The 26190-nt window shown below is 43.1% G+C and overlaps 1 protein-coding gene across 3 annotated transcripts in view; it reads right to left on the bottom strand.

Moving 5' to 3' along the window:
- Positions 1–10174: 10174 nt before the first annotated feature.
- Positions 10175–26190, bottom strand: part of si:dkey-100n23.5 (uncharacterized) — a 112550-nt gene continuing 96534 nt past the window's right edge. For 2 of the 3 annotated variants that reach the window (XM_055644601.1, XM_055644603.1), the window contains exons 12-13: positions 15854–16001; positions 10175–10727 (exon numbers count right to left, since the gene is read on the bottom strand). In XM_055644601.1, coding sequence (XP_055500576.1) covers positions 10563–10727; positions 15854–16001 — 313 coding nt within the window. In that variant the 3' untranslated portion in view covers positions 10175–10562. The remainder of the gene's footprint in view (positions 10728–15853; positions 16002–26190) is intronic. The other variant, XM_055644602.1, reaches the window with a different exon arrangement.

Raw genomic sequence — 26190 nt, 5'->3', positions numbered from 1 at the left:
TTTCGCGGGTTTCTGTAAAACCATTCATTCGAGCATCGTTTATTTTGGCTGTTAATTATGACTCGCGTAATCCCTTTATTTTTGTTTAAAAAATAAAGAACTTTGTTGTGCCCGACTGTCTCGACTCGCCAAACTGGTGATCCCGTTAGTCCGATCGGTACTCGGACTCTCAACATGCAAGCTGCCGCCATCCACGACTCCCAGCAAAACGCCGTGGGCCTGAAACTGCCCGTTTTCTGGGCAGAGCAGCCTCAAGTGTGGTTCGCCCACATAGAGGCCCAGTTCAACCTTCGAAATATCGTTGCCGACACCACCAGATATTTCTACGTGGTCGGGGCGCTCAGCCAAGAGACGGCCATGCGGTTGCTGCCCTACCTACAAGACCCGTCAGCCATAGGCAAGTACAAGGGCCTCAGGGCCCTACTGCTCCGCACCTTCGGGCTCAGCCGCCAAGATTGCGCTCCCGCCTGCTCCACATGGTCGGCCTAGGCGATCGGAAACCGTCCGCCTTGATGAGCGAGATGCTCGCGTTGATGGACGGCCTTGCTTGCTTTTTAAGCAGACGTTTCTAGAGCAAATGACCGACGACATCCGCCTGCTGCTCGCTGGGTCGGACTTCACAGATCCTATGAAGGCTGACGAATTGTGGCTCGCGAAACAGCAGGACAGCGGGTCCATCAACCGGGTGTTCGCGCCCGTACGCCAGCAGCCCCGCAGAGATGCCCAGCCCTCTGCTGCCGTCGCCGCACCGCAGCCGCATACTGGAGACCAGGGTAAACGCCAGTGGTGTTGCTACCACCTACGCTGGGGTGCCGAGGCCCGCCGATGCCGCCCTCCCTGCACGCTTGCGGGAAACGCCTCAGCCAATTGTCAGTAGGGGCTATCACGATCGGCCAAATCAACCATCTCTATGTGCTAGACCGCCATTCCGGACTTTGTTTCCTGGTCGACTAAGGGGCCATCGTCAACATCCTTCCCTTGACTGGGTTGGACATCCGTGCTGGTAAGTGAGGCCCTGTCCTGACTGCTGTCAACTGTAGTACTATCCGCACCTATGGCACGTGGACCCTATCCCACAACTTCGACTCCCGCCCATACGACTGGTCCTTTACCGTTGCGGACGTGGCGCAGCCGCTCCTGGGCGCCGACTTCCTTCGGGCCTTTACGCTCATGGTGGACGTACGGGGCGGGTACCTTGTTCCACCGGCGGGCCCCAGTCCCACGACCCTGCAACCCGCGGAACCCCCCAGCTCACAGCTGAACGCGGTGGCTGACGTCGAGAATTCGATGCCTCCCTGCTTGTGGAGTTCCCAGAGCTACTCACCCCCCATTTCCCTCAAGCGCAGGGTAGTGCACCATATCCCCACCACGGGACTGCCATTACACGCTCAGGCGCGCCGGCTCTTGCCCGACAAGCTACGCATCGCCAAGGAAGAGTTCAAATTGATGGAGGACATGGGGATCGTACGGCGCTCGGATAGCCCGTGGGCACCCCCATTACACATGGTCCCTAAAATATCTGGGGGGTGGAGACCATGCGGGGATTATAGGCGCCTGAATGCCGTTACGACCGCGGACCGCTACCCTGTCCCACACATCCAAGACTTCTCAGCTCATCTGGAAGGCGCTACCTTTTTTTCGAAGGTGGACCTAGTCTGCAGTTATCATCAGATCCCAGTTCACCCAGACAACATCCCTAAGACCGCCCCGTTTGGGCTGTTCGCGAGGCTCTGTATGCTTTTCGGCGTAAAAAAGCCGCGCAGGCGTTCCAGAGACTGATGGACATGGTGGGTATGTAGGGGATTGGACTTTGTTTTCATATATTAGATGACATCCTGGTTGCGAGCCGCTTCCAACAGGAACACCTCATGTACCTGCGGGCGCTGTTCCCGCAGCTCCAGGACCATGGACTCGTAGTCAATCCCACCAAATGCTAGTTTGGCTTCCGCACAATTTCATTCCTGGGGCACCATGTTACGTCCCCATTACCATTTATGGTGGAGGCCATCCGGCAGTTCCCACGGCCGCTCACTGTAAAAGGGCTGCAGGAGTTCGTCGGCATGGTTAACTTCTATCATCGTTTCGTGCCGGCGGCGGCCAGGATCATGCACCCCGTTTCAGTGCCTTGCTGGTAAGCCATGGGACCTCGTGTGGTCCACCGAGGCTGAGGCCGCGTTCGACGGCGCGAAAGAGGCGCTCGTCAAATCCACCGTGCTGGTATACCCGCGGGCCACAGCTTCGACTGCTCTCATGGAAGACGCCTCCGATACAGCCGTGGGTGGGGTGTTGGAGCAGCTCACTGACGGCTGCTGGCAGCCAGCCTTTTTCAGCCGTCAGCTGAGGCCCCCCGAGTGCAACTACAGCATGTTCGACAGGGAGCTCCTCGCCCTGTACATGGCCATCCGTCACTTCCTGGAGGGCAGGCCGTTCATGGCCTTGACTGACCACAAGCCCTTAACGTTCGCCTTGGTCAAGGTGTCAGACCCCTGGTCTGTTCGACAGCAGCGACACCTGGCTTTCGTGTCAGAGTTCACGACGGACGTACAGCACGTAGCCGGGAAGTTCTACACGGTCGCCGACGCCCTGTTCCGCCCGGCTGTGGCGGCCGTGGACCATGGGGTGGATTACGTGGAGTTTGCTGCAGCACAGCGCTCGGACGACGTGATGCATGGCTACAGGACGGCCGCTTCGGGGTTGCGGTTGGCCGACGTGCCTTTCGGTCCCACTGGGGCGTTGGTACTATGCGATGTTTCCACCGGGTTGGGCTAGAGCCTGCATCTCTTGCCAGACATCCAAGGTTCAGCGTCATGTATGGGCCCCAGCACAAGAATTTGTGGTTCACTCGGGCCGTTTCCAACACATCCATGTGGATTTAGTGGGTCCGTTACCGCCGTCCCGCGGTGCCACGCATCTCCTCACAGTTATGGATCAGTTTACGAGGTGACCTGAGGCTATTCCACTGTCAGACATCTCTACCGCGTCTTGTTCCTGGGCTCTTGCGGCCCATTGGATTGCTCGGTTCAGGGTTCCGGCAGACATTTCCACCGACCGGTGGGCTCAGTTTACGTCCTCATTGTGGGCTTTGCTGGTGAAATTATACGGGGCGCAGTTGCATCACACCACCGCCTAACCAACGGGTTAGTGGAACGATTCCACCGCCACCTGAAATCGGCACTGAAGGCATGGCTCACGGGTCTGGACTGGGTCGACCAGTTGCCTTGGGTGCTGTTAGGCATCTGGACGGCCCCTAAAGCGGACTTGGATACTTCGTCCGCCGAGTTGGTATATGGCTCCACTTTGCAGGTGCCCGGGGATTTCCTCCCTGCGGTTTGAGGGCAGCCAGTCTACCCCGGCGGTTTTGGCGAGTCTCCAGGAGAGAATGGGTGGCCTGGCTCCTGTTCCTACCTTGCGGCATGGGCCTGCCCCAGTGCACGTGCCGCCGGACCTTAAGAACTGCCTATTTGTGTTTATTCGCAGGGATTCGGATCAATCCCCACTGCAGGGGATCTACGAGAGTCCATTCCGGATGTTGCGCCCCGTTGTCGATACTTTCCTGTTGGATGTCGGGGGCAGAGAGATAGTCTCCATCGCTCGACTTAAGCCGGCCCACCTGGATGTCGACAGCCCGGTGGTCAAGAGTCAAGAGAGTCAAGAGTCAATTTAATTGTCATTTGGACCCCTGGGGGTCCAAACGAAATGCCGTTTCTGCAGCCATACATTACAAACAAATAGACCCCAGACACAACATAATTACATTTAACATAAACATCCATCACATAGCATTGATGGAAGGCCAAAAAAACTTATCTCTCCACTGCACTCTCCCCCCCCCCCGATGTCAGAGTCAAAGTCAAAGCCCCCGGCTGGCGATGGCGATTGTCCCGCGGCCATTGAAGCCACGCCGGGTGGTGCGAGGTCGCACACCGGGTCTTGATGTTGGAGCCCCCGGTGTGTGCTCGCAAAGTCCCGCGGCCGTTCCAGCCGTGGCGCAGCCTCGGCGTAGGGGCCGACCACTGGCCGGTCCGGTCGCACCTGTTGTTTCTGTTCCTCCTGCAGCGTTACTGTCCCCTGGCTCTGTTCTGCCAGTCCCACCTGTATCGCCACGTCCATTGTTACCATGCGTTGCGGTCGCCGTGCCCAGTCTCCCGCTCGGTTCCGTACCTTGGGTATTGGGGGGGGGGGGGGTCCTGTAGTGACACCTAGTGGTGGCCCTGGTAATGTCGAACCCTCGCTATTGGCTGGCGCGGTCACATGAGCGGGGGAGCTTTTACGTGGGCTTTCTGTAAAAACATTCATTCGAGCACCATGCGGTTTTGAGTGAGCATTGTTTATTTTGGCTGTTAATATCGACTCGGGTAATCACTTTATTTTTGTTTAAAAAATAAAGAACTTTGTTGTACCCGACTGTCTCAACTCGCCAAAGTATAACGTTTAGTGCAAGATAATGCCCAGTAAAATCTGATTAAAGATAGTTTGAAGGTCTCCAATGTGGTAGATGGGTAGTCACGACCGCTCTCTAGTTTGTGAGAGGATGCTCCAGTTGTCTGATAACAGCTGGGAAGAAACTGTCCCTGAATCTAGAGGTATGCATTTTCAAAATTCGGAACCTCTTGCCTGATGGGAGGGGAGAAGAGGGAATGAACGGGATGAGACTGGTCTTTGATTATGCTGCTGACATTGCCGAGGCAGCGTGGACCAGTCTAGGGATTTAGGGATTACAGAAGGGGCGACGATGTGGATGCAGTGGAGAATAAAGTAAAGGTTTGGGTGAGTAAGGCCCAGAGCTGCAAGAGAGACAGAGCAAGGGCCTGCTGGTGCTGGCGCATAGTGGAGTGTGTAGAACATAGCACTGAAGGAGAACTGTGGCGAGAAGCCGTCGATTGCTTGTAGGTACCTGAACACCTGGTTGTGCCCGAACTGGGAGGCCTGGAAATGAATCTGGAAGCTAAATAGCACAAGATGGCAGCACAGGCAAGTGCTGAGGAAACACACATGTGGCTGTGGTAGCGAGTCTGTGTCAGAACATAATCGTAGAGCAGGAGAGCAGCAGGAATCACAGATGGGGGGGATTTGGGGAACGGGTTTCAGTTGCCAATGGTGCTGCCTAGGGAACAACATCATTGTAAGGGTTTGAGGAAGAGCAGAGCAAAATTGGAGGACAGAGGAAGAAATATACTGCTGGTAAAGTTACTGTAGTAACGGGTGAGGGAAACGAGAGAAAATAATAAAAACTGGAAACACTAGAAGCTCAAACAGTTCAAGAAAAGCAGAGGTAATGGTCAATTGAAACTCCATGTGGCACAGGACAAAGCCAGACGTTTTGGATGATTGGAAGTCTTCTGCAGTATAGAAAGATTTGGATCGAAGTTTTTGCATTTAGTAGTTTGTAAAAGACCAAGCCTAGTTATGATGAAATTGGCAACCAGACTAATTATTGCTCAGCGCAAAATGATGTTATGAGCAGCTTGAAATGGGGTTGGGGGTGGATAAGTCTGAGATAATTCCTGTCCCACCGATATTTTACAATGCTATATGAGGCTGATCTTCAATGCAATTGGTCGAAAAGGGTACATTTCAACCTGTAAAATCAGTGGGATGTCAAGATTACAAAACCACTAGGTTTGTCCGCTGACAGATGTGCTTGTGCATGGTAGGAAAAGGGAAATTTAGACAACCTGGTCCCAGGAGATGGATACACTACAGTTTGTTTTTTATATATTGAACTTCTTTAAGCTGTTTATTATGATGGCTACTTGAGTACTATGATTACATATATGTTGTGCTGCTGAAAGTAAAAATGTCATTGTTCCTTTTCGGAACGTATGACAATAAAACACTCTTGTCTCTTGACCAATTTTGTTCTAGTAATGAAGCTAAGAACCTTTGATTAAGGTTGTAACATGTTTTTTTTGTTCAAGATTCCATCATCTGCAGTCTCTTTAATCTATAATTAACCCCAACTGTTCCCAAGCTTTAGGAAATCAGAAAGGCTAGGCTGGGTGGAAAATAAACATGTTTTTTGTGACACAGGTACTAAGCTCAGAGGTGTATAGATATCTTCATTGGTTCTCCGGGCTTTAGGGACTGATTCCTTTGGATCAGAATACCGTCATAAAAACCATTCATAAATCAGGGATCAGAAACTTTCCAGGGAGTATGGATGGAAATCCTAATTCCCTCTCGGGCTAACTCTAGCAAGTCACATGCCCCTTGACACTTTGCTGAATGGAAGCCAAACTTACAATACAGAATGAGGTCTCGGCACCGATTCCATTAAAACACGTTCAGACACTACGGAGTTAAAATCAGCAAGCTATTGACTAAATTTTACAATATTTTTCAACAATAATTTCCCCTTTGAAACAGCTTTGTAATTATGTAGAATGTCGAGAGCTCGAGTAGATTTATATATTTATGCCCTTTGAAATATATTTTTCTGTATTGGATTACTTTATAGATTTCAACGATCATCTGGAAGCAAGATAGTTTTCACCATCTCACGAAGTGTAATAGTTTGCGATGAGAACATCTGAAGATCTCATCAGTATAATTCCATGACTGTCAAACAGGCAGGCTATTCTAAATGAGCAACGGTAGAACTGACAGCATTCCCTCTTTCCCATGCTGCAGTAGGGTACTGAGAAATGCCATTTCAATACAATTTGTGGCTCAGATATAACTACCTCACCATTCAGCTAGACGGTATTGAGTTTAATTCTCACTTCAGAGATCTAGGTGGGCATTTCAGTGCATTACTGTGGAAATGCCATACTATTTCTGACAATCTTTTGAATTAGATGTTAATTTGCTCTCTTGGGGATAGAAAGGATTCCATGAACATATTTAAGGAGCAGCAGATTCTCCCACTGTTTTGGAAGATTATGAATCTGTGAGAAGTGCTGTATAAATGCAAGTTCCTTTCATGTCAAGAACACTGAAGTACAAGCTCTGCCACTACAAATAAATAGTAAAATTGTCACTATTAAGTTACATACTTTAAATTATATTTCAATGCATGATTCATATTTTTAAATTTAGTTCTGCTGTAGGATAAAATTCAAATCTTGGATTAGAATATAAAAGCAAGGCTGTAATACTGAGGGGCTGGTCAGAACACATTTGAAATATTGTGAGCAGTTTTGGGTCCCATATCTGAGGAAAGATATGCTGGTGTCGAAGAGGGTCCAGAGGAGGTTTACGAGAATGATCCCAGGGATGATTGGGTTAACGTATGAGGAGCGCTTGATGGCTCTGGGCCTGTACTTGTTGGAGTTTAGAAGAATGAGGGGGGTTCTCATTGAAACTTACTGAATAATGAAAGGCCTAGATAGAGTGGATGTGGAGAGGATGTTTCCTGTAGCAGGAAAGTCTCGGACCAGAGGATACAGCCTCAGAATTCAAGGATGTACTTTTAGAATGGAGATGAGGAGGAATTTCTTTAGTCAAGGGTGGCAAATCTGTGGAATTTATTGGCACATACGGATGTGATGGCCAAGTTATTGGGTATTTTAAAAGCGGAGATTGATAGGTTCTTAATAAGTAAGGACATCAAGGGTTACCGGGAGAAAGGAGAATGGGGTTGAGAGGGAAGATCTGCCATGACTCGATGGATTAATTCTGCTCCTATGTGTTATGATCTCATGAAATTACCAAAACCCTTTTATCACCCAACTTTGCTTTCCATTAATGTCAATAAAAAAGAAAAAAGGGCAGGATGTGTAATGGGCTCTTGATTTGATATCACCCACAATGCATTCTACCAAAGTTGAAATTATTGGTCCATATCTTCAAGAATTCTTAAGTATGTAGAGAACGGATTAAGAACTCTACACCTAGTTTGCTTGAAAGATCTATTGCTAGAACATACACTCTTATTCTTATTTAAACACTCAAGATAGATTTCATAAAATAAATGATTGGATCTGAGATATTACAAGACAACTTATATTTATAAAAACTTTTAACACAAAACATTTCAAACAACTTCATATAGGCACCACCAAATATACTTTTACACATAGCCATAGAGGAAATATTAATGAGGGTGACCAATGCTTGATCAAAGAGGATTTAGGGAGCATCTTATATGAGGAATGAGAGAGAAAGAGAGAAAAAGAGAGATGTGAGAATGGAATTCCAGTGCTTAAGGCCTTAGCAGCTGAATGAACAGGGCCAATGTTGGTCCGATTAATGCAAAGACGACTTGTTGAAGGTTCTTAGCTGGTCAAGCAGCATTTGAGGAGGCAAGGGATTTAAGGCAGAGTTCCTCCTGCAGTTTGTTCTTTGCTCTGGGTTCCAGCATCTGCAATCTTTTGTGTGTCCTTTGGTCCAGTTCAACCTGAGGATGATGAAGATGTAGAAATAGGGAATTGCAGATGTTGTTTCACCAAGGAAAGACACAAAGTGCTGGAGTAATTCAGCGGGTTAGGCAGCATCCCGGGTTGGGATCCCTATTCAGTCTGAAGAAGGGTCCCGACCCAAAATATTACCTATCCATGTCCTCCAGGGACACTGCCTGACCTGCTGAGTTTTAGTTTACTTTAGGGATGCAGTGCGGAAGAAGGCACTTTGGCACACCGAGTCCTCACCGACCAACAATTCCTGCACATTAACATTACCCCAGACACACTAGGGCCAATTTTACATTCATACAAACCCAATTAACCTACAAATCTGTGCGTCTTTGGAGTGTGGGAGGAAACCGATGATCTCGGAGAAGGCCCACGTGGTAATGGGGAGAACATTCAAACTGCGTACAGACAAGCACTTGTAGTCACGATTGTACCCGGGTCTCTGGCACTGTAAGAGTAGCTTTACCACTAGGCCATCATGCCGCCCCTTTTCCAGCATTTTGAGTCTTTCTTTGGGGATGATCAAGACGGTTAGGTTAGAAGGTGGAGGAGAATTAAGTGCTCAGGAGGGATATAAAAACAAGGGTGAGAATTTTAAAACTGAGGCATTCATCAGCTGGAAGCTACCATAGGTCAGCAAGAACAAGCATGGTTAGTGAACATTGATGGGCTAGACCACAGCTTTATTGCAAGTACAGAGAAGGAATGAAAATGTTGATACGAATTCCTACTTAATGCAAGCTCATCACAAAACAAAGTTACTGGTATCCAACTTGTGTAATCTCAGCAGCTAAGCAGTAATAGGATTTTCTGCTTTCATTTCAGTTTTCTAGCATCAGCAATATTTTATTTTTGTTTCTCTGCAGAAAGGGCTTGTTTTTGTATTGAAAACAAGATTAAATTGCCTCTAGTTTATATTATATATAGGCATAAAGAGGCTTTCTGCAGCCAGGCTTCTTAGAACATTGGTCCAAGCTGCATGCCATGTATCTGGCTTTATGATATAGAAACTAAGAACTGCAGATGCTGGTTTATACCTAAGATTCACTCAAAGTGCTGGAGTACTCAGTGGGTCAGGCAGCATCTCTGGAGAAAAGGATAGGTGACGTTTAGAATCGTCACATTCTTTTTCTCCAGCGATGCTGTCTGACCTGTTGAGTTATTCCAGCACTTTCTGTGTTTATCTGACTTTATCATGCAGGCTAATTCATCTCCAACTTTATTACTGCCAAAATGCTGCACCAATTTGTCAGATGGTATACATATTTTCTATAAACCTTTTAACAAAACTAGTGAAGTCAAATGAAAAATGGTTCCAATACAAATTTAACCATTTCAGTCCATAACAATTATATAACTCTTTTCAAATGAAATCTTCAGTTGAAAACCAGAAGGATCAATAACGTTATAAGAATAAATAAAACTCATCAAGAGTATAAACGTACAAACAATACAACATTAAAATGAGCAAATAAGCTACAGTTTTGTGGACCTGAACATCTAGATATCTGTAATGTTTCCACTGTTTTTGTAGTTTGTCTCATTATTCCGGCACCTTAAACAAATGATGTTAAAATGAAGCTATCAACATTTTTGAAGAGGACTTGTAGTTGGCCTCCACCACTTCATCACTGATTGATGCTAAGGATTCTGCAATTGCGTATTTTCAACTTTCTTCAGCTTTCTCTTCTCCTCTCCCCTCCCCCCACAAACAGCCTCTATTCCCACAGAGAATGCTACATAACTACAAACACAGTAGTTTCACATCATAATTTTGCTCCACAATCTGAACCAGAATGTTTTGCCTGCTAAACAGAGGATGTGCTGTGTGAAAAAGGTTCAAATTTAATTCATGTACATACAAATTTTAAACACAATCTCCTCACAAAGCGGTTGCAAATGCTTACTCTATTTTACCAACTTACTCCAAATTGTCTTCATTTTTTTGTATTGGTATATCTTTCTCTTTAGTTTGAAGCACAGCTAGCAGAGGCAGCTGAAAGGAACAATCTCTTTAACTGATGTGTTTGTGTTTAGCACGGTGCCTCCTCTGTAAATCTGAAGCTTCTGTTCCAGTTTTATGACATTAAATATTAAGAGCCTAGAATTAATAATGAAGGTTGACAGCTCATCTCTAGTGTCACAGAGGGGGCTCTTCCTTTGTCTCGGAGTCCAACAGTGCACATATTCAGTTGAAGGGTGTTTCTGTTGTCAGGGCCTCCTGTCCCAAGACGTCATGGTGGATGAATAAATTGCTCCTGTGCCATCGTCACACGAGTCTGAGGAATCACTTTCCAAATGGGCCACGTAGCGCACTGGCCCAGGCCGGTACTCCATAATCAATGTTGTATCAGAAAATCGGGACTGGAAAGCAAGCTGAAAAATTTAATATGTCATGCTCTGCAATAAAGCAATGATTTCAGGGGCATGCTTGACACAGTTTTATGTATTTTCTTCCCAAAAAAAAGGCTATATGAGAAAATGTAAAATACTTTATAATGGAAAATAGATCCTGTCAAACAAAATGCACAGAATAGCAGTTTATGCAACAAAGATCTCTTAATCTTTTCAGCTGTTTTAAGAATACAGGAGTGATTTTTTACCAGAAGAAAAATCAGCTACATGCCTTTGACCTGGGGATCAGGGATAGGGCTAAATATTAATACAATAACGTCATGTTATAATTTCCAACATTAAAGCCACATTATTGATGCTGGAAAAATGAACTAATGTAAAATGAAGAAAATAATAAAATCAGATATACCATAAGAAGATTTTAAAAATTATTACAAAAATAAAGCTGCTAAAGGATCTTTGAAGAGTTAACAACAAATAATTTCACTTAGAGAGCCAATAACCTGAAAATGTAACAGCAACAATGTCCATGAAAAGCTTTAAAAGATTTTCCACATCAAATTTCTATTAAATTTTGGCTGAAATTCTTGAATCGTATCATCAGCCTGATGAGTTATTTAGTGATTTTTTTTTGATTACATTATTCTTAACCGGTATAACAGCAGGGTGCAGCGGGAGATAACTGTAATAATCACAGATATCTCAGAGCTTCGACCCTTTTGCTTACTGGAAACGCAGAGATCACATTGAAGCACCAAAAGACAAGTCCTGTGATCTCAGGGATGCCTCAGCAGTCCAGCAGAAGAGAAAGATGGTAAATTTAACATCTGAATTTCAAGTCGAGGTTTGACTGAATCTGTTTGGAGGAGCTACAGGGATATTTTGTGAGGAGATAAGGGGTCGAACTAGGTTTCTCTCGTACTTCAAACCTTCTGTCATGCTGTGACAAGTCTCTGCATTCTATTAATATTTCTTGCCAGTATTCTATATAGAATTTAACTTATTTTCCCTTTTTTTGCAGTTAGGAGCAGCTCTCTCTCTGGCATGGTCACAGTGCATTGAGTAAACAATAGCAACTTCTGCAATGCTGCAACAACAGACTACTCGCAATTCACAAAAGCTGAAAGGGCAAATTTTTGATCTGAAATTAGTTTTCCCTTGTCAACTCTGCTGGTCTGCAAGGCTTTGGCCTGGAAGAGGCAGCCTTTCTTTGGAGATTGTAAACAGCAGCACTACAACAGCACTACTCTTGATTTTAATCATCTGTAGACTTTTCACTGACTGGATAGCACACAACAAAAAGCTTTACACTGTACCTCAGTACACATGACAGTAATAAACTAAACTAAACTACTGGACCAATAATCTCCAAATCCATGTGTGTTGGTTACAAGTGTAAAAGTATTAAGCAATTTCCACTTAAAAAAAAAAAAGCAAAAGGATTGTCCTTTTAAGTTTCTGCAACACAAGATCCTATTAAAAGCCTGCAGTTGCTCAGATCACTCTGAAAGATTGTGTTGTAAAGCCAGAAAACAGACCAGGATTCAGGTATTTTGGATCACAGCCTTGAGTGATGTTATGTGACAGTGAACGTCTGACTTGAAACATGATATAGAAACGGATGGGGCCTGGTGCAGTTCTGGATATTCCTATGTTCTCGCTCTGAGATCCGGACAGCACCGTGGCACAGCTGAGAGCTGCTGCCTCACAGCGCCAGAGACCTGGGTTTGATCCTGACTTTGTGTGCTGTCCGCGTGACATTTGCACAATCTGTCTGTGACTGCGTGGGTGTCCTCCAGCCACTCCGGTTTCCTCCCAAATCGCGAAGACGTGCAGGTTTGTAGGTTAATTGACCTCTGTAAATTTCGCTAGTGTAGGTACTGGAAGGGAAAGTGTGACAACATGGAACTAATGTGAAGGAATGATCAATGATTGGGGTGACTTGGTAGGCGACAGGGCTTGTTTCCATGTTGTATTTCTAAACTAAACTCAACTAAATGATAATGAGTTTTTTGATGGCATTGAGAGGAGTAAATGGCAGCCACGAGGCATGTGTGATGAAAACCTGACACCTAGGTCACGATCCAATATTTAAATACATCCTCTTGCAAAGGATGTCACTTGGGGAAATCTATGATGCTTTCTAGACTGGTTGGCCTGATTCCCTTCATGAGCTAATTTGTTCCAACAATTTGTGGTCTCTTTGGTGCTAGGTAGTCTCCATCATCCAAATACATTTAAATTAAGGAACCGTGTTCGATTGGATCAACAACTGAGATTACTGCTGGGCACAACACAATTCATGAATAACAACACAAAGTGTTGGAGTAACTCAGCGGATAAGGCAGCATCGCTGGAGAACATGGATAGGCATTGTTTTGGGCCAGGCCTCTTCTTCAGACCAAGAAACGTCACCTATCCATCTTCTCCAGTGATGCTCCCTGGATCCACTGAGTTACTCCAGCACTTTTGGTGCTTTTTATAGACAAGCACCTGCAATTCCTTGTGTCTACAGTACATGAATAAATGCTACAGCTTGTAACCTTATAATATTTTAAAGCAGTACATTTAATATAGCAGCAGAGAACATATAGCAGGAAATACAACATGCATGAATTCAAAACAAAACACAGAAAATGGGTGCAGGAGTAGGCCATTTGGCCCTTTGAGCCAGCACAGCCATTCAATATCATCACGGCTGATCATCCAGAATCAGTACCCCCTTCCGGCTTTCCTCCCATAGCCCCAAGAGCTATATCCAACTCTCTCTTGAATACATCCAGTGAATTCGCCTCCACTGCCCTCTGTGGCAGAGAATTGCACAGATTCACAACTCTCTGGGTAAAAAGTTTTTCCTCATCTCAGTCTTAAATGGCCTACCACTTAAAACTGTGATCCCTGGTTCCGGACTCCCCCATCATCGGGAACATCTTTCCTGCATCTAGCCTGTCCGATCCCTTAAGAATGTTATATGTTTCTATAAGATCCCCTCTCATCCATCAATTTCAGTGAATATAAGCCCAGTCGATCCATTCTTTCATCATATGTCAGTCCCGCCATCCCAGGAATTAACCTGGTGAACCTACGCTGCACTCCCTCAAAAGCAAGAATGTCCTTCCTCAAATTAGGAGACCAAAACTGCACACAATACTCCAGGTTCGGTCTCACCAAGGCCCTGTACAGTTGCAGTAGGACCTCCTTGCTCCTATACTCAAATCCTCTCGCTATGAAGGCCAACATGCCATTAGCTTTCTTCACTGCCTGCTGTAACTGCATGCTTAAGTGCCTGTCCCACTGTACGAGGTAATTCAAGAGTTCTCCTGAATTTAAAAAAAAAAAAATCAAACTCGTGGTAAGTAGTCCCGAACACCGAATGTACGTAGCGGGTACGTCGGTGTTCGGGACGTCTCTTAGCGGCTTGTAACGCTAACGGCAGATACTCGGGAAACGCGGTTAGCTCGTTAAGGTTTTTCAACATGTTGAAAAATGTCCATGAGAGCCCCGAGTACCTATGACCGTAATTCTCCGAGTTCGAATCAGGAGAAACTCGGGAGAACTCTTGAATTACCTCGTACAGTGGGACAGGCCCTTTACTTTCAGTGACTGATGTACACGGACACGCAGGTCTCGTTACACCTCCCCATTTTCTTAAACTGACACCATTAAGATAATAATCTGCCTTCTTGTTCTTGCCACCAAACTGGATAACCTCACATTTATCCACATTATACTGTATCTGCCATGCATCTGCCCACTCACCCAACCTATCCAAGTCACCCTACAGCCTCAGATCATCATCCTTCACACTGCCACCCAGCTTTGTGTCGTCTGCAAACTTGGAGGTTACATTTCATTATTTTGTCTAAATCGTTAATATATATTGAAAATAACTGGGGACTCAGCACTGAGCCTTGCGGCACCCCACTAGTCACTGCCTGCCATTCTGAAAACGACCCATTAATTCCTATTTGCTTCCTGTCTGACAACCACTTCTCTATCCATGTCAATACTCTACCCCAATACCATGTGCTCTAATTTTGCACACTAATCCCTTGTGTGGGACCTTGTCAACGTTTTTTGAAAGTCCAGATACACCACATCCACTGGCTTTCCCATATCTATTCTACTTGTCACATCCTGAAAAAATTCCAGTAGATTAGTCAAGCATAAATCCATGATTATGATTAGCCCTTCATAAATCCATGCTGACTGACCGATCCTGTCACTGCCTTCCAAATCCTCTGTTATTACATCTTTAATAATCGACTCAAAAGACACAATGAAATATATTTAATGGCTGAGAAATAAAATCATCTGGCGGATAATGGCAGGCTGTTGAAATAAGGGTGTTACCTTTTTGAAGATTGTATGAAGAAACCTCTGTTATATTAAGAGCTCAAATAACACTTTTCTTTAGCTATTATACTAGGTGGTGGAGATGTGAGATAGCAGCCAACCAGAAATGCAGTGTGAGAATCACGCCTACCTAATTCTGAGCATTGCATCCACCTCTGTGTGCTTTTACAGTCAGCCTTATTTTAATACTGCAGCTGATCTCCTGTGACTCATCCACTGGGGAAGGAAGCTAGTGTCTTGGGTTTGAATGTCTTACAGCTACTTAAAGAGACAGGGTTGCTGATCTCTGCACCACACCGACACAACTGGTACAGCTGCTGCCTCACTGCGTGAGTGACCCAGGTTCGATCCTGACCTCGAGTGATGTCTGCCTGGAATTTGAATGTTCTCCCTGTGACTGCGTGGGTTTCCTCAGGCGCTCTAGTCACCTCCCACATCCCAGGGTCGTGCATGTTTGTAGGTTAATTGACATTTAATGTGTCGGGAGTGGATAAGAAAGTGGGGTAACAAAAATTAGTGTGTAAAGGTGCTAGATGGTATGAGTGGATTCTGAAGATGTTTGAAGAAGGACGCCAACTCAAAATGTCGTTTATCCATGTTTGGTGCCGCCTTTTTGTAAACCAGTATCTGTAATTCCTTTTATCTATAACTATAATCAAAAACTGGATATTTGTGGCAAAAAATACTGAACTGAAAGCACTGCTGGAAATCCTTCAGGAGAAAGATAGGCAACAAAGCAAACTATATATTTAGGATATGTATGAGAGTTTTTACTGATCAATGATTGTTACCTGCAGAGAGGTTAAATTCAGCTGGCTCCATGTTTCTCTGTCAAATCCAAACACAATTGCATTGGCGAGTCCATGAAGTGGAGCAGTGATAACATGCAGGAGCGTCAGGACAAAAACAGGATGATTAGGATCAAATGCATTGTGTACCCTAATATTAGGAAGAGGGAACAGAAAACAATGAACAAATTGTGCTTACTTTTAACAAACTTAGCAAACAAAACGACTACATTTTCTGCTCTAAGTATTATTGTATACAGTGGAAAGAAGTCAAGCCCAAAAATGTGGAGCACTTCCTGGAGCTTTAATGAAATAAATATCCTAAAACGGAACAAATTTTCAGTATATTTGTACACAGTGACCTAGACAGTTTTTCAGTGTTTACTATCGTGAAATAATTCAAGTATATTTCTGAGTCAAGACTGAAACATCTCCTTGTTAACCACTGGAAACCCTTCCCTTGAAGTACAAATACTGTTTAGCCAACAGTTCCAAATGTAAAGAGCACTTCAGACTCTGAGGGCTCCTGGTAACAGATGATCTCCCTAAAGTGACTCATTTGAGAACTATTGAAAGATGGAATCCTGTGTACAGGATTAGAGTAACAATGGAGAAAAATAATCCTAAAGTGAGATATCATAACTTTATTGTGGGCCTGCAAAGTTATTTGAATGAGTCTCCAAAAAGAATAACAACCTAAATTATATACAGTATACAAATATACACAAACGATTCCATTTTAACTACTTTACATTTTTGGTAAAAAGACAAATCAGTCCTGAATTAAATTAACTAGAAAGCTGCTTCTATTTAGTACTCATTCTGCTGTAAAGTACATCCCTTTCTGAAATAAAATATATTTGAAACTTAATCCTATTTTATGACCACTTTTCTAACATGCTAATTGGTGTAAAGAACTTGGTTTATCTCAACAACATGAAAGGTGCAGTATAACGAGATCTTTCTTTTCTTCAGTTTTATACCAATACAAGGTAAAGAGCTACAATACAAACAACCAGTAACCAACATTAGATAATTTGTTAATTGGCTCCAATTGCTTTATCCATTGCACAAGATCTGAAAAATACACGCACAATTGAAAAATAGCTAAAAAGGAAGCAGGAAATGTTCCTCTGAGGGTCTAAGCTATAAGGAGAGGTTGACCAGGCTGGGACTCTATTCCTTGGAGCGCAGGAGGATGAGGGATGATCTGATAGAGGTGCATAAAATTATGAGAGGAATAGATCGGGTAGACACACAGAGTCGCTTGCTTAGAGTTGTGGAATCGATAACCAGAGGACATAGGTTTAAGGTGAGGGGGGAAAGATTTAATAGGAACCTGAGGGTTATTATTTTCACACAAAGGATGGTGTATGGAACGAGCTGACAAAGGAGGTAGGGACTATTGGATCGTTTAAGAAACAATTAGACAGGCACATGGATAGGACAGGTTTGGAGGGATATGGGCCAAAGGCAGGTGGGACTAGTGTAGATGGGACATGTTGGTTGGTGTGGGGAAGTTGGGCTGAAGGGCTTGTTTCCACACTGTATGATTCTATGAAATGTTGACATATATTTTCAGGGCCCCATTACAATTTCATATAGCTGAGTTTCTAGGAAAGCATCACCCTAAGGTAGGAATGTAATTGGTTGAATAATTGGTTGCTGGGCAGTCTATCCATTCTCATTATTGTATTAAACAACAATTATTTTTAATTTGTATAAGCAACAATTGCTAAGTGACAAAATGGATAGAGCACAATCAACCTGCTTTTGTTTAGTTCAGTTCAGAAACTTGGTAAATGTTTCAACTAGATCGAGGCATCGAAAACAAGGTAGGTTCACTTCAAGATCTAAAAATAGTTTGGAGTTTGTATTTTATCAGAAACATGTAAGAGCTACTGATTCAGGTCAAATCCATCTTTGGAGCCAAATGTAAAATGACACGAAGAGGTGGAGGTTTTTAAGGGCCGAATGGCCTACACCTGCACCTATTGTCTATTTACTTTATGTATGATCGGATTACATAAATTCAGATGATTGGCAAATTCTCCAATTTGATTCAATACAGCTGTAAAATTTAGAATAAAACTCTGGTGTAAACAAGCTTGTTGCTACAAAAATAATTAGCAGTTGATATAAACCAGTAAATGGAATGAAAAGACACTAAACAACGGCAAACTCCTGCACTTGCATACAAGAGCTGTTTAAATAACCCCACTGAGTGCGTATGGTGTAGATTCAGAGAGAGAAGTAACATCTACTTCTGACAGACCACCTAGATGTTTAAATTAGTTTTTTTGAAGTTAAGTGCTTGGGCTTTTGTCACCGATAAGCTGACCATTTTCAAAATGTTTGCTTGGACTTTACTTTCTAAGTCTGTGCCACTCAAGCTATTTTGTTAGTGAGAACAAAAAAACGTAGTCATTTAGGACTGCCCTTCAACAAAATAACCAGCTGCCTTTCTCCATTGAAGCAAAGTGAAGCAATGTCACATGCAAAGCATTTTCCTGTGGCTAACAAGATTTAGATTCCACACATTTCCTTTTAAGAATATTAGAGTTGGTTGAAAAATGTTCAACAAGGTCATCAAATTAGATTTAATTGTACTGAAACAATGAAAGATGTGTACAAATCCACCCATTTAACTATGCTGGTTGATATGATTTTGACAATTTGAAATTGTTCTCACTATTGCCTTCAAAAGGATTAACACCCAAGAGTTACGAGCATAAGGCATTATCGATGAACTGAATGAAGAAGATTTTTAATCCAATCTAAACACAAAAATCACACAATGTCATCAAATAATGCAATACTACTCAGTACCGTTACTATCAGTATATTGTAACAACAGAAAACTGGATTATGTTTAATCTTTTCAATGTGCGGTAGGTAGTTCAAACAAAGAAATACACCATCTTTTTAGAATTGCATGCTACCAGCTCCGGGACATTTATTAATCTAGTTAATAGTGTAAAGCAATTATTTCAGCATAGCCATTTTTCTACGAACGTTACTTAAATTACATATACTTGATCCAAATGCAAGAGAAGGTTAATCTCTTGTCAAACAAACTTATTTCTTAATCTAGCACCATGACCAGAACTTCCATTATCCTTCATTTAATGTATCCTATCAAAATGTCCCCAGCTGACAAAACCTCGCTGGTATTAGCACCTTGTACACTAGTCCTCTCAGGAAAATATTAGTTCTCTACTTCACCAGGTCCAATATAACACAGTGCCTAAACTTAATGAGATACCCTTGTAAAATATTTTATGCTAAATAATAATGGGTCTAAGAAAAAATCTACAAAATCATTAGGAATATTTATCTAAAGAAACAGTCTTATATGTTGGTTTACAATATCTTTTCATGTTTAATTTTAAAAAAAATAACACTAGTCAGAGTTCTTGGAGAGTGGAGCATCAATCTCTTGTTTGCATGGTGTATATGGCTTTCATACATGTAAAGGGGATGATGGAAAAGTTAGTGAAATCCATCAAATTATCATCACCCGCAGAATTTATTGAGAATTTAAAGACGTGTTGAATCAGTAAGTCCAAAACAGGTGGGCTTGTATAACAACTGTTACCTCTACCTTGATAGTTATCAGATTAATAGAATAGAATAGAATAGAATAGTTTCTTTATTGTCATTGTAACATGGGCCATGTACAACAAAATTTAAAATGTCAGCCAGTCAGTGCAGCATTCAAACATTTCTAAAGCTAATGAAACATCCACGGTAAAATAATAAAGATAAGCAAATAAATAAAAATCACAAAGCACGCATACACACCCAACCCTCCATCCTTCCATAAGGCAATAATTTGATGTGCTTTCAATCAGAATAATTGTGTTGAAAAAGCTTCTGGTTATACCTCACATACACATATGGAAATAATATTGAACAAGGTTGTTCTGTCTACTAATCTCCCTTAAACTATTTTACAACTGAGATATGTAGGAATTTGTGCATATCCATTATTTAACTTTTATCTATTAGCCATTAAACCTAGTATACCATCAACTTTGGTTTACTTAATGGCATTTGTTAATGTCCTGCAAATTTGAAATCTCATATCCCTCTAATTCTCCAAATCTCCAAACATTCAATTAAATAACACCCACTACACTTCCACCCAATCCGCCTGAAGTAGGTCCCGAATGGAAACGTCACCTATCCATGTTCTCCAGAGATGCCAGTAATTGTTCAATTTATCTTACTCCCTTTTTTTTTGACAAAGGAGTAACATTGGTTACTCTCCTGTCTACTGGTGCCATTGTACTCACTGCACCCTCTCCCCATATCCAAAGACCACTGGAATATTATGGTTAGGCACTTCCATACTTCCCTTGAAATCCTAGGATGCATTCCATTTATTTTAATGGGGTTGCTTAAAGGTCAGCTAAGTCTTCTATTGCTTCTATACTATCAATTTTTAATGTATCCAATGTCTTTAATGTGGTAGCACCATCATCCCTGGTGAAGAATAATACAGAGTACATGATATCGAATATCTGATACAAAGTACCCAATGGTGCGTGGTCTGGTCTGCGTGATGGACTGGGCTACATCCATAACTCTTCAATTTCTTGCAATCTTGGGCAGAGCTATTCCCAAACCAAGCTGTGATGGAACCCGGCAGTACGCATGTGTAGAAGTTTGTAAGAATCACTGGAGAAGTGCTGAACTGTAATCTTTAACTGGGGACAATTCTTATACCTGCATCAATAGCTCCAGAGATTTAATTTGGCAAAGACTGCACGAATGGCACCATGTTTACAAAAAGAACGTTACTGCATATCAATTTTCTTTTGTTTCAAGGAAATATTTCTATAAAACATTTTACCTTTCTGCGAAGTTTGCACAATGGCAAATTCACCAACATTAAAAGGTACTCAAAGTCAAAAAATTAAAAGCCGGTCCAAAATCTGTGGTGGCGTGGTGTTTGAAATTAATTCCAAGATATGTCCCATGTGGCAAAACCATTTATCTTGCTGTCATAATAAGACGCATTGCTGACACGTTGTGGATAGTTAATCATCTGTTGCGACTTTTACAGCTAAATATACTTTCAATCATTCTGCAAATCATGTTCTGTCACTGAACTATGTCCACAAAATAATTGTTAACAAATAATTGTAGAGGTGGCTGGGAGTGGGAAATGAAGACAAAAATTAGCATATTTAACTGACTGGAACAATACAAATAAAAGCAATCTCTAAGTATTTTGATTAAAGTTCAGTTAGTGCAAAAGATACTGGACCAATACAAGATAAAAACCCACACCAACATTATTCCTCATTAAATACTGTGGGAAACCACAGTGCAGTGATACTGATTCAAGTTGTCTATTTTAATCAATATTAGTCTAAAACTGATCCATTAGTTTGACTTGTACTCGGAAGACAAGCAGCCTCATGATCCTGAGCAACTCCCAGACTGATGGCTACGATTGTATCCATAGAAACAGAGGTCCTCAAAAGCTCTTCCTAAGAAATTGTTACAGGCATTAAACCTTTACAATTTGGGGAAGAGGATCTATGCACTGCAGCTAATGCTGATCAGACCACTGATCTACTAACCGCACTACAAACCACTAATAAAATAGATACAGTGGTCAATAAAATAGCATTGAGAAAACCAATATAGTAGCCACATTAATCATTTTGTGGCAAAATGCTTTGGACAAATGAAATTATGGACATGAAAAATGCTTCTATAATAAGGGGGGAAATATAACGTTATAATACCATATCAAGGAAGAAAATATGCTGTAGTTTCAGGACTTTGAATTCACTTATTTACGCATAATTTATCAGAACTATAATGTAACTCTTATTATGACATTAGTCAATGGTTGAAGTGAATTGTCTTTCTAATATGTCAACTACCTGATATGTGACCTTCCCTCATATATGTAAACATCAGTCTTCCCTGTTTTGTTCTAAGACATAGAATTTTGTTGATACTTGAAGCACCTCTTCAACATTATCCACATGAATGCAACATTTGGAATGCAGGAAATAAAATAAACTGATATAAAGGATATAAAGGAAACTGAAATAAAATAAACTTTAGGGAGGCACAGTGGTAGAGTTGGTGCCTTATGTGGGCCGAAGTGCCTGCTTCAATGCTGTATCTCTATAGTAAACTAAACTAAACTAAACTAAACAGTAGTTTAGTTTGAAATCTGAAGATTTGTGAAACCGTGATGTTTAACTTTGGCAGTGAGTGGCAGATGGATTGAAGGAATAGTTTGTCTCTATAATGGAGGATATAATAATTATGCTCTTGCCTAATCAGTGTATAGACTCAACGTCCAATAAATATCTGAACATTCAGCATTGTATCATTACAATGTTAAAATAGAAAATTATTATGTAACAAATACTCATCTGCACAAATGATTTCCTCACCCACAACTAAAAACAGGCAATTAATCAACATTTAAAGGAACTCTTATATACATTTTCAAAATCTCCAAATGAGAATTATTGATTGGTATTGGCAGTAGAGACATAATATTGTATAATCAAACTCTACTCAATTGTATACAAATATGAAGAGCAATGGTTTTATTGCAGTTTGAATAAAATTAATATCAAGTAGAATAAAATGTTCTCCCAATTATTGGAACACAACATTTATATAACATGCATTACTTTGAAAAATAACTATCTTCCTCCAAAAATTACTAAAGATTTGATGAAAGTCGTGGAACTGAAAGTTAGTTCTGTTTCTCTCTCCTAGATGCTGCCTGACCTGCTGAGTATTTCCAACATGTTCTGTTTTAATTTATATTTAATGATTTACTGGAAGAGGACTGACTTTTTCACCACCAGAGGGAGCAATGGTTTGATGCTTGGCACCAAAATGCCAGATTAAATAATCAAGTGGAAAAGACATGTTCGTTGCAAGATTTACCAAATGCAAAATTATATTGGTTGGGTCCTACAGATATTGAACATATGACTCAAATACATAGTAGGGCACTTATTGTGCTCCTGTCGGAAACCAGGGGCATCGCTACACAGAGCAATAAGAAATAAAAGCGATATAAGGAAATTAAAGCCACAGAAGGAAATTAAAGTAAAAAACACGCGTTAGATTTCCAAAGGTTCTAAAATAATTCTGAAACAACATGCCATTCTTTTGATTGTGGTTCCTAGGTTATTGTCTTCAAACCCGATCTATAAATACCCACCAAGGATTGAATCGCCTGCAATAGGCCATTCAGACTTAAATAACCCCCAGATTTTAAACGTTCTTTGAGAGTAAGGGATTTAATCACAGACTCAGATCGACACTTCACTTCGGTCCATCAATGGACCTCCCGAGAAATCCAATGGCCGAGTAGTTTTTATGTCGGGAAAATCGCTACAGTATCTTACACTCGATGGAGGGTTTGGAAACCCCATTGATTTCAATGGTAATTCCAGACCTGCACATTAGGAGGCAACATGTAAAGCATGTTTTAAACATTATTTTGTTAAGATGGTTTAAAGTAACTGTTCTATATTTAAGAAAGAACTGCAGATGCTGGAAAAATCGAAGGTAGATAAAAAAAACTCTCCCTCCGCTACATTGACGACTACATTGGTGTTACCTCCTGCACTCGTGCAGAACTCACTGACTTCATCCTTTTCACCACTAACTTCCATCCGACACTCAACGTCCCCTGGACCATTTCCGACATCTCCCTACCGTTTCTAGACCTCACCATCTCCATCACAGGTAACAAGCTACTGACCGACATCTACTACAAACCCACTGACACCCATGGCTATCTGGACTACACTTCTTCCCACCCTGCTTCCTGTGAGGTCTCTATCCCCTACTCCCAATTCTTCCATCTACGCCGCATCTGCACTCAGGATGAGGTGTTCCACACCAGGGCATCGGCGATGTCTTCATTCTTTAGGGAACGGGGGTTCCCCTTTTCGACTATAGATGAGGCTCTCACCAGGATCTCCTCTATGTCTTGCAGCTCCGCTCCCACTCCCCATCCCCCTACTCGTAACAAGGACAGAGTCCCTCTTGTTCTCGCCTTCCACCCTACCAGCCGTCACATACAACATATAATCCTCCGACATTTTCGCCACCTCCAACCGGATCCCACCACTGGCCACAACTTCCCATATCCTCCCCTTTCCGCAGAGACCGTTCCCTCCGTAACTCCCATGTCAATTTGTCCCTTCCCACCCAAACCGCCCACTCCCCTGGTACTTTCACTTGCAACCGTAGGAAATGCTACACTTGTCGTTTTATCTCCCCCCTCAATTCCATCCAAGGAGCCAAGCAGTCTTTCCAGGTGAGGCAGAGGTTCACCTGCACCTTCTCCAACCTCATCTAGCATCCGCTGTTCCAGTTGTCAACTGCCCAACATCGGAGAGACCAAGCGCAGGCTTGGCGATCGCTTCGCCCAACACCTCCGCTCAGTTCGCAATAACCAACCTGATCTCCCGTTGGCTCAGGACTTCAACTGTCCCATTCCGAATCTGACCTTTCTGTCCTGGGCCTCCTCCATGGCCACAGTGAGTCCCACCGCAAACTGGAGGAACAGCACCTCATATTTCGCTTGGGTAGTTTACACCCCAGGTATGAACATTGACCTCCAATTTCAGGTAGTCCTTGCTTTCTCCCTCCTTCCCCTCCCCTTCCCAGCTCTCCCCCAGCCTACTGTCTCCGCATCTTCCTTTTCCCCCCCCCCCCCCCCCCCCCCCCCCGACTGATGTCTGAAGAAGGGTCTCGACCCGAAACATCGTCTATTCCTTCGTTCCATAGACGCTCCCTCACCTGCTGAGTTTCTCCAGCTTTTATGTCTACCTTTGTTTTATATTTCCATAATTTTTAATATATTTTCTGGGGTCAAGGAAAGAGCGTTCACATCGCGGCCCTGTTTCCACCAATCTTTCCACTACCACGCACAGGAAGCGCAAGACGCCATTGTATGCAGATGCCGAGAAGTGTGTTCGGCTCTGGCTGAACAATTTCTAATCTTGTGATGTGGACTCGATAAGAAGAAGAATATATTTTCTAAATAAATCTGAGTCAGACACATCTCAATGCCAGCTTTGCCTTTTGTCCAAGGCAATCACAGGCTTTTGGACAGCTGGATCGCTTCACCCTGGTGCCTGTGATCTGCCCGCCACCGTGAGCTCGCCACTGATGCGAAGGTGGGAGGGTCAGTAAATCTGTTCTTTGCTGGATAATTGCAGATTATGGGTAGCAAGCCCAGCTTAGAATGAAGGAGTTCCAGCCCTAAAACGTCGCCTTCCCCGTTCCCTTTTTCCTCCAGAGATGCTGCTTGACCCGCTGAGTTCCTCCAGCAATTTGCATTGTGCCCAGCCCAGTGTGGTCTGGCTCAATATGTTTGTCATTAAAGATAGACATAAAGTGCTAGAGTAACCCAATGGGTCAGGCAGCATCTCTGGAGAAAAGGGATGGGTGGCATTTCTAGCCAAAAAGGCAGCCATTCCTTTTCTCCGGAGATGCTGCCTGACCCGTTGAGTTATTCCAGCACTTTGGGTCTATCTTTGGTATAAGGCAGCATCTGCAGTTCTTTGTTTCTATGTCATTAAATGTAATTACTTCAACCAATCATAAGTCTGAAAAAAGGACATAATTCCAATACATCCTGTATGACTCCCTAATGATTTATGCACATTATTGATACAACAATAAATTAAAAGTAAACTCATGGTCCTGGGAAAAGTTCCCTGGTTAAACTGTGGACATCAAATAATTTGATCTGCTTTCAAACATCTTCTACACAAGGAGGTGCCACAGGAGGCAGCAGATGCTGGAATCTGCAACAAATAGAAAACTCCTGGAGGAATTCAGTGGGTCAGGCAGCATCTGTGGAGACAGAGCGGAAGTCCACCGTTCAGGCTGAGACCCTGCATCAGGACTGACGATGTAGAGGTGAGATAGCCAGGATGAGGGGATGGGGTATGGGCAGCCAGGTGATGGGTGGAACCAGGAGTTGGGAGGAGGGGAATAATGAGCAGATGGAGTCAGGAAGGGGGAGGGCCAGGAGGCTCAGTGGGGGAAGTGTGTGCACGATGGAGAAATGCAAGAGAAAAGAAAACTGGGTGATGGGCGGTTGTGGGGGGATGTTGGAAAGGGGAGGAGGTGTTTGAAAGAACCTTGTGTTTAAGAAGGAACTGCAGATGCTGGAAAATCAAAGGTACACAAAAAAGCTGGAGAAACTCAGCGGGTGCAGCAGCATCTATGGAGCGAAGGAAATAGGCAACGTTTCAGGCCAAAACCCTTCTTCAGACTGATCGGGGGCGGGGACAAGAAAGGAAAAAGGAGGAGCCCGAAGG

The sequence above is a fragment of the Leucoraja erinacea genome, chromosome 13, assembly GCF_028641065.1.
Source record: "Leucoraja erinacea ecotype New England chromosome 13, Leri_hhj_1, whole genome shotgun sequence".
Lineage (NCBI taxonomy): Eukaryota > Metazoa > Chordata > Chondrichthyes > Rajiformes > Rajidae > Leucoraja > Leucoraja erinaceus.
This window is presented reverse-complemented; position numbering and strand designations above follow the sequence as displayed.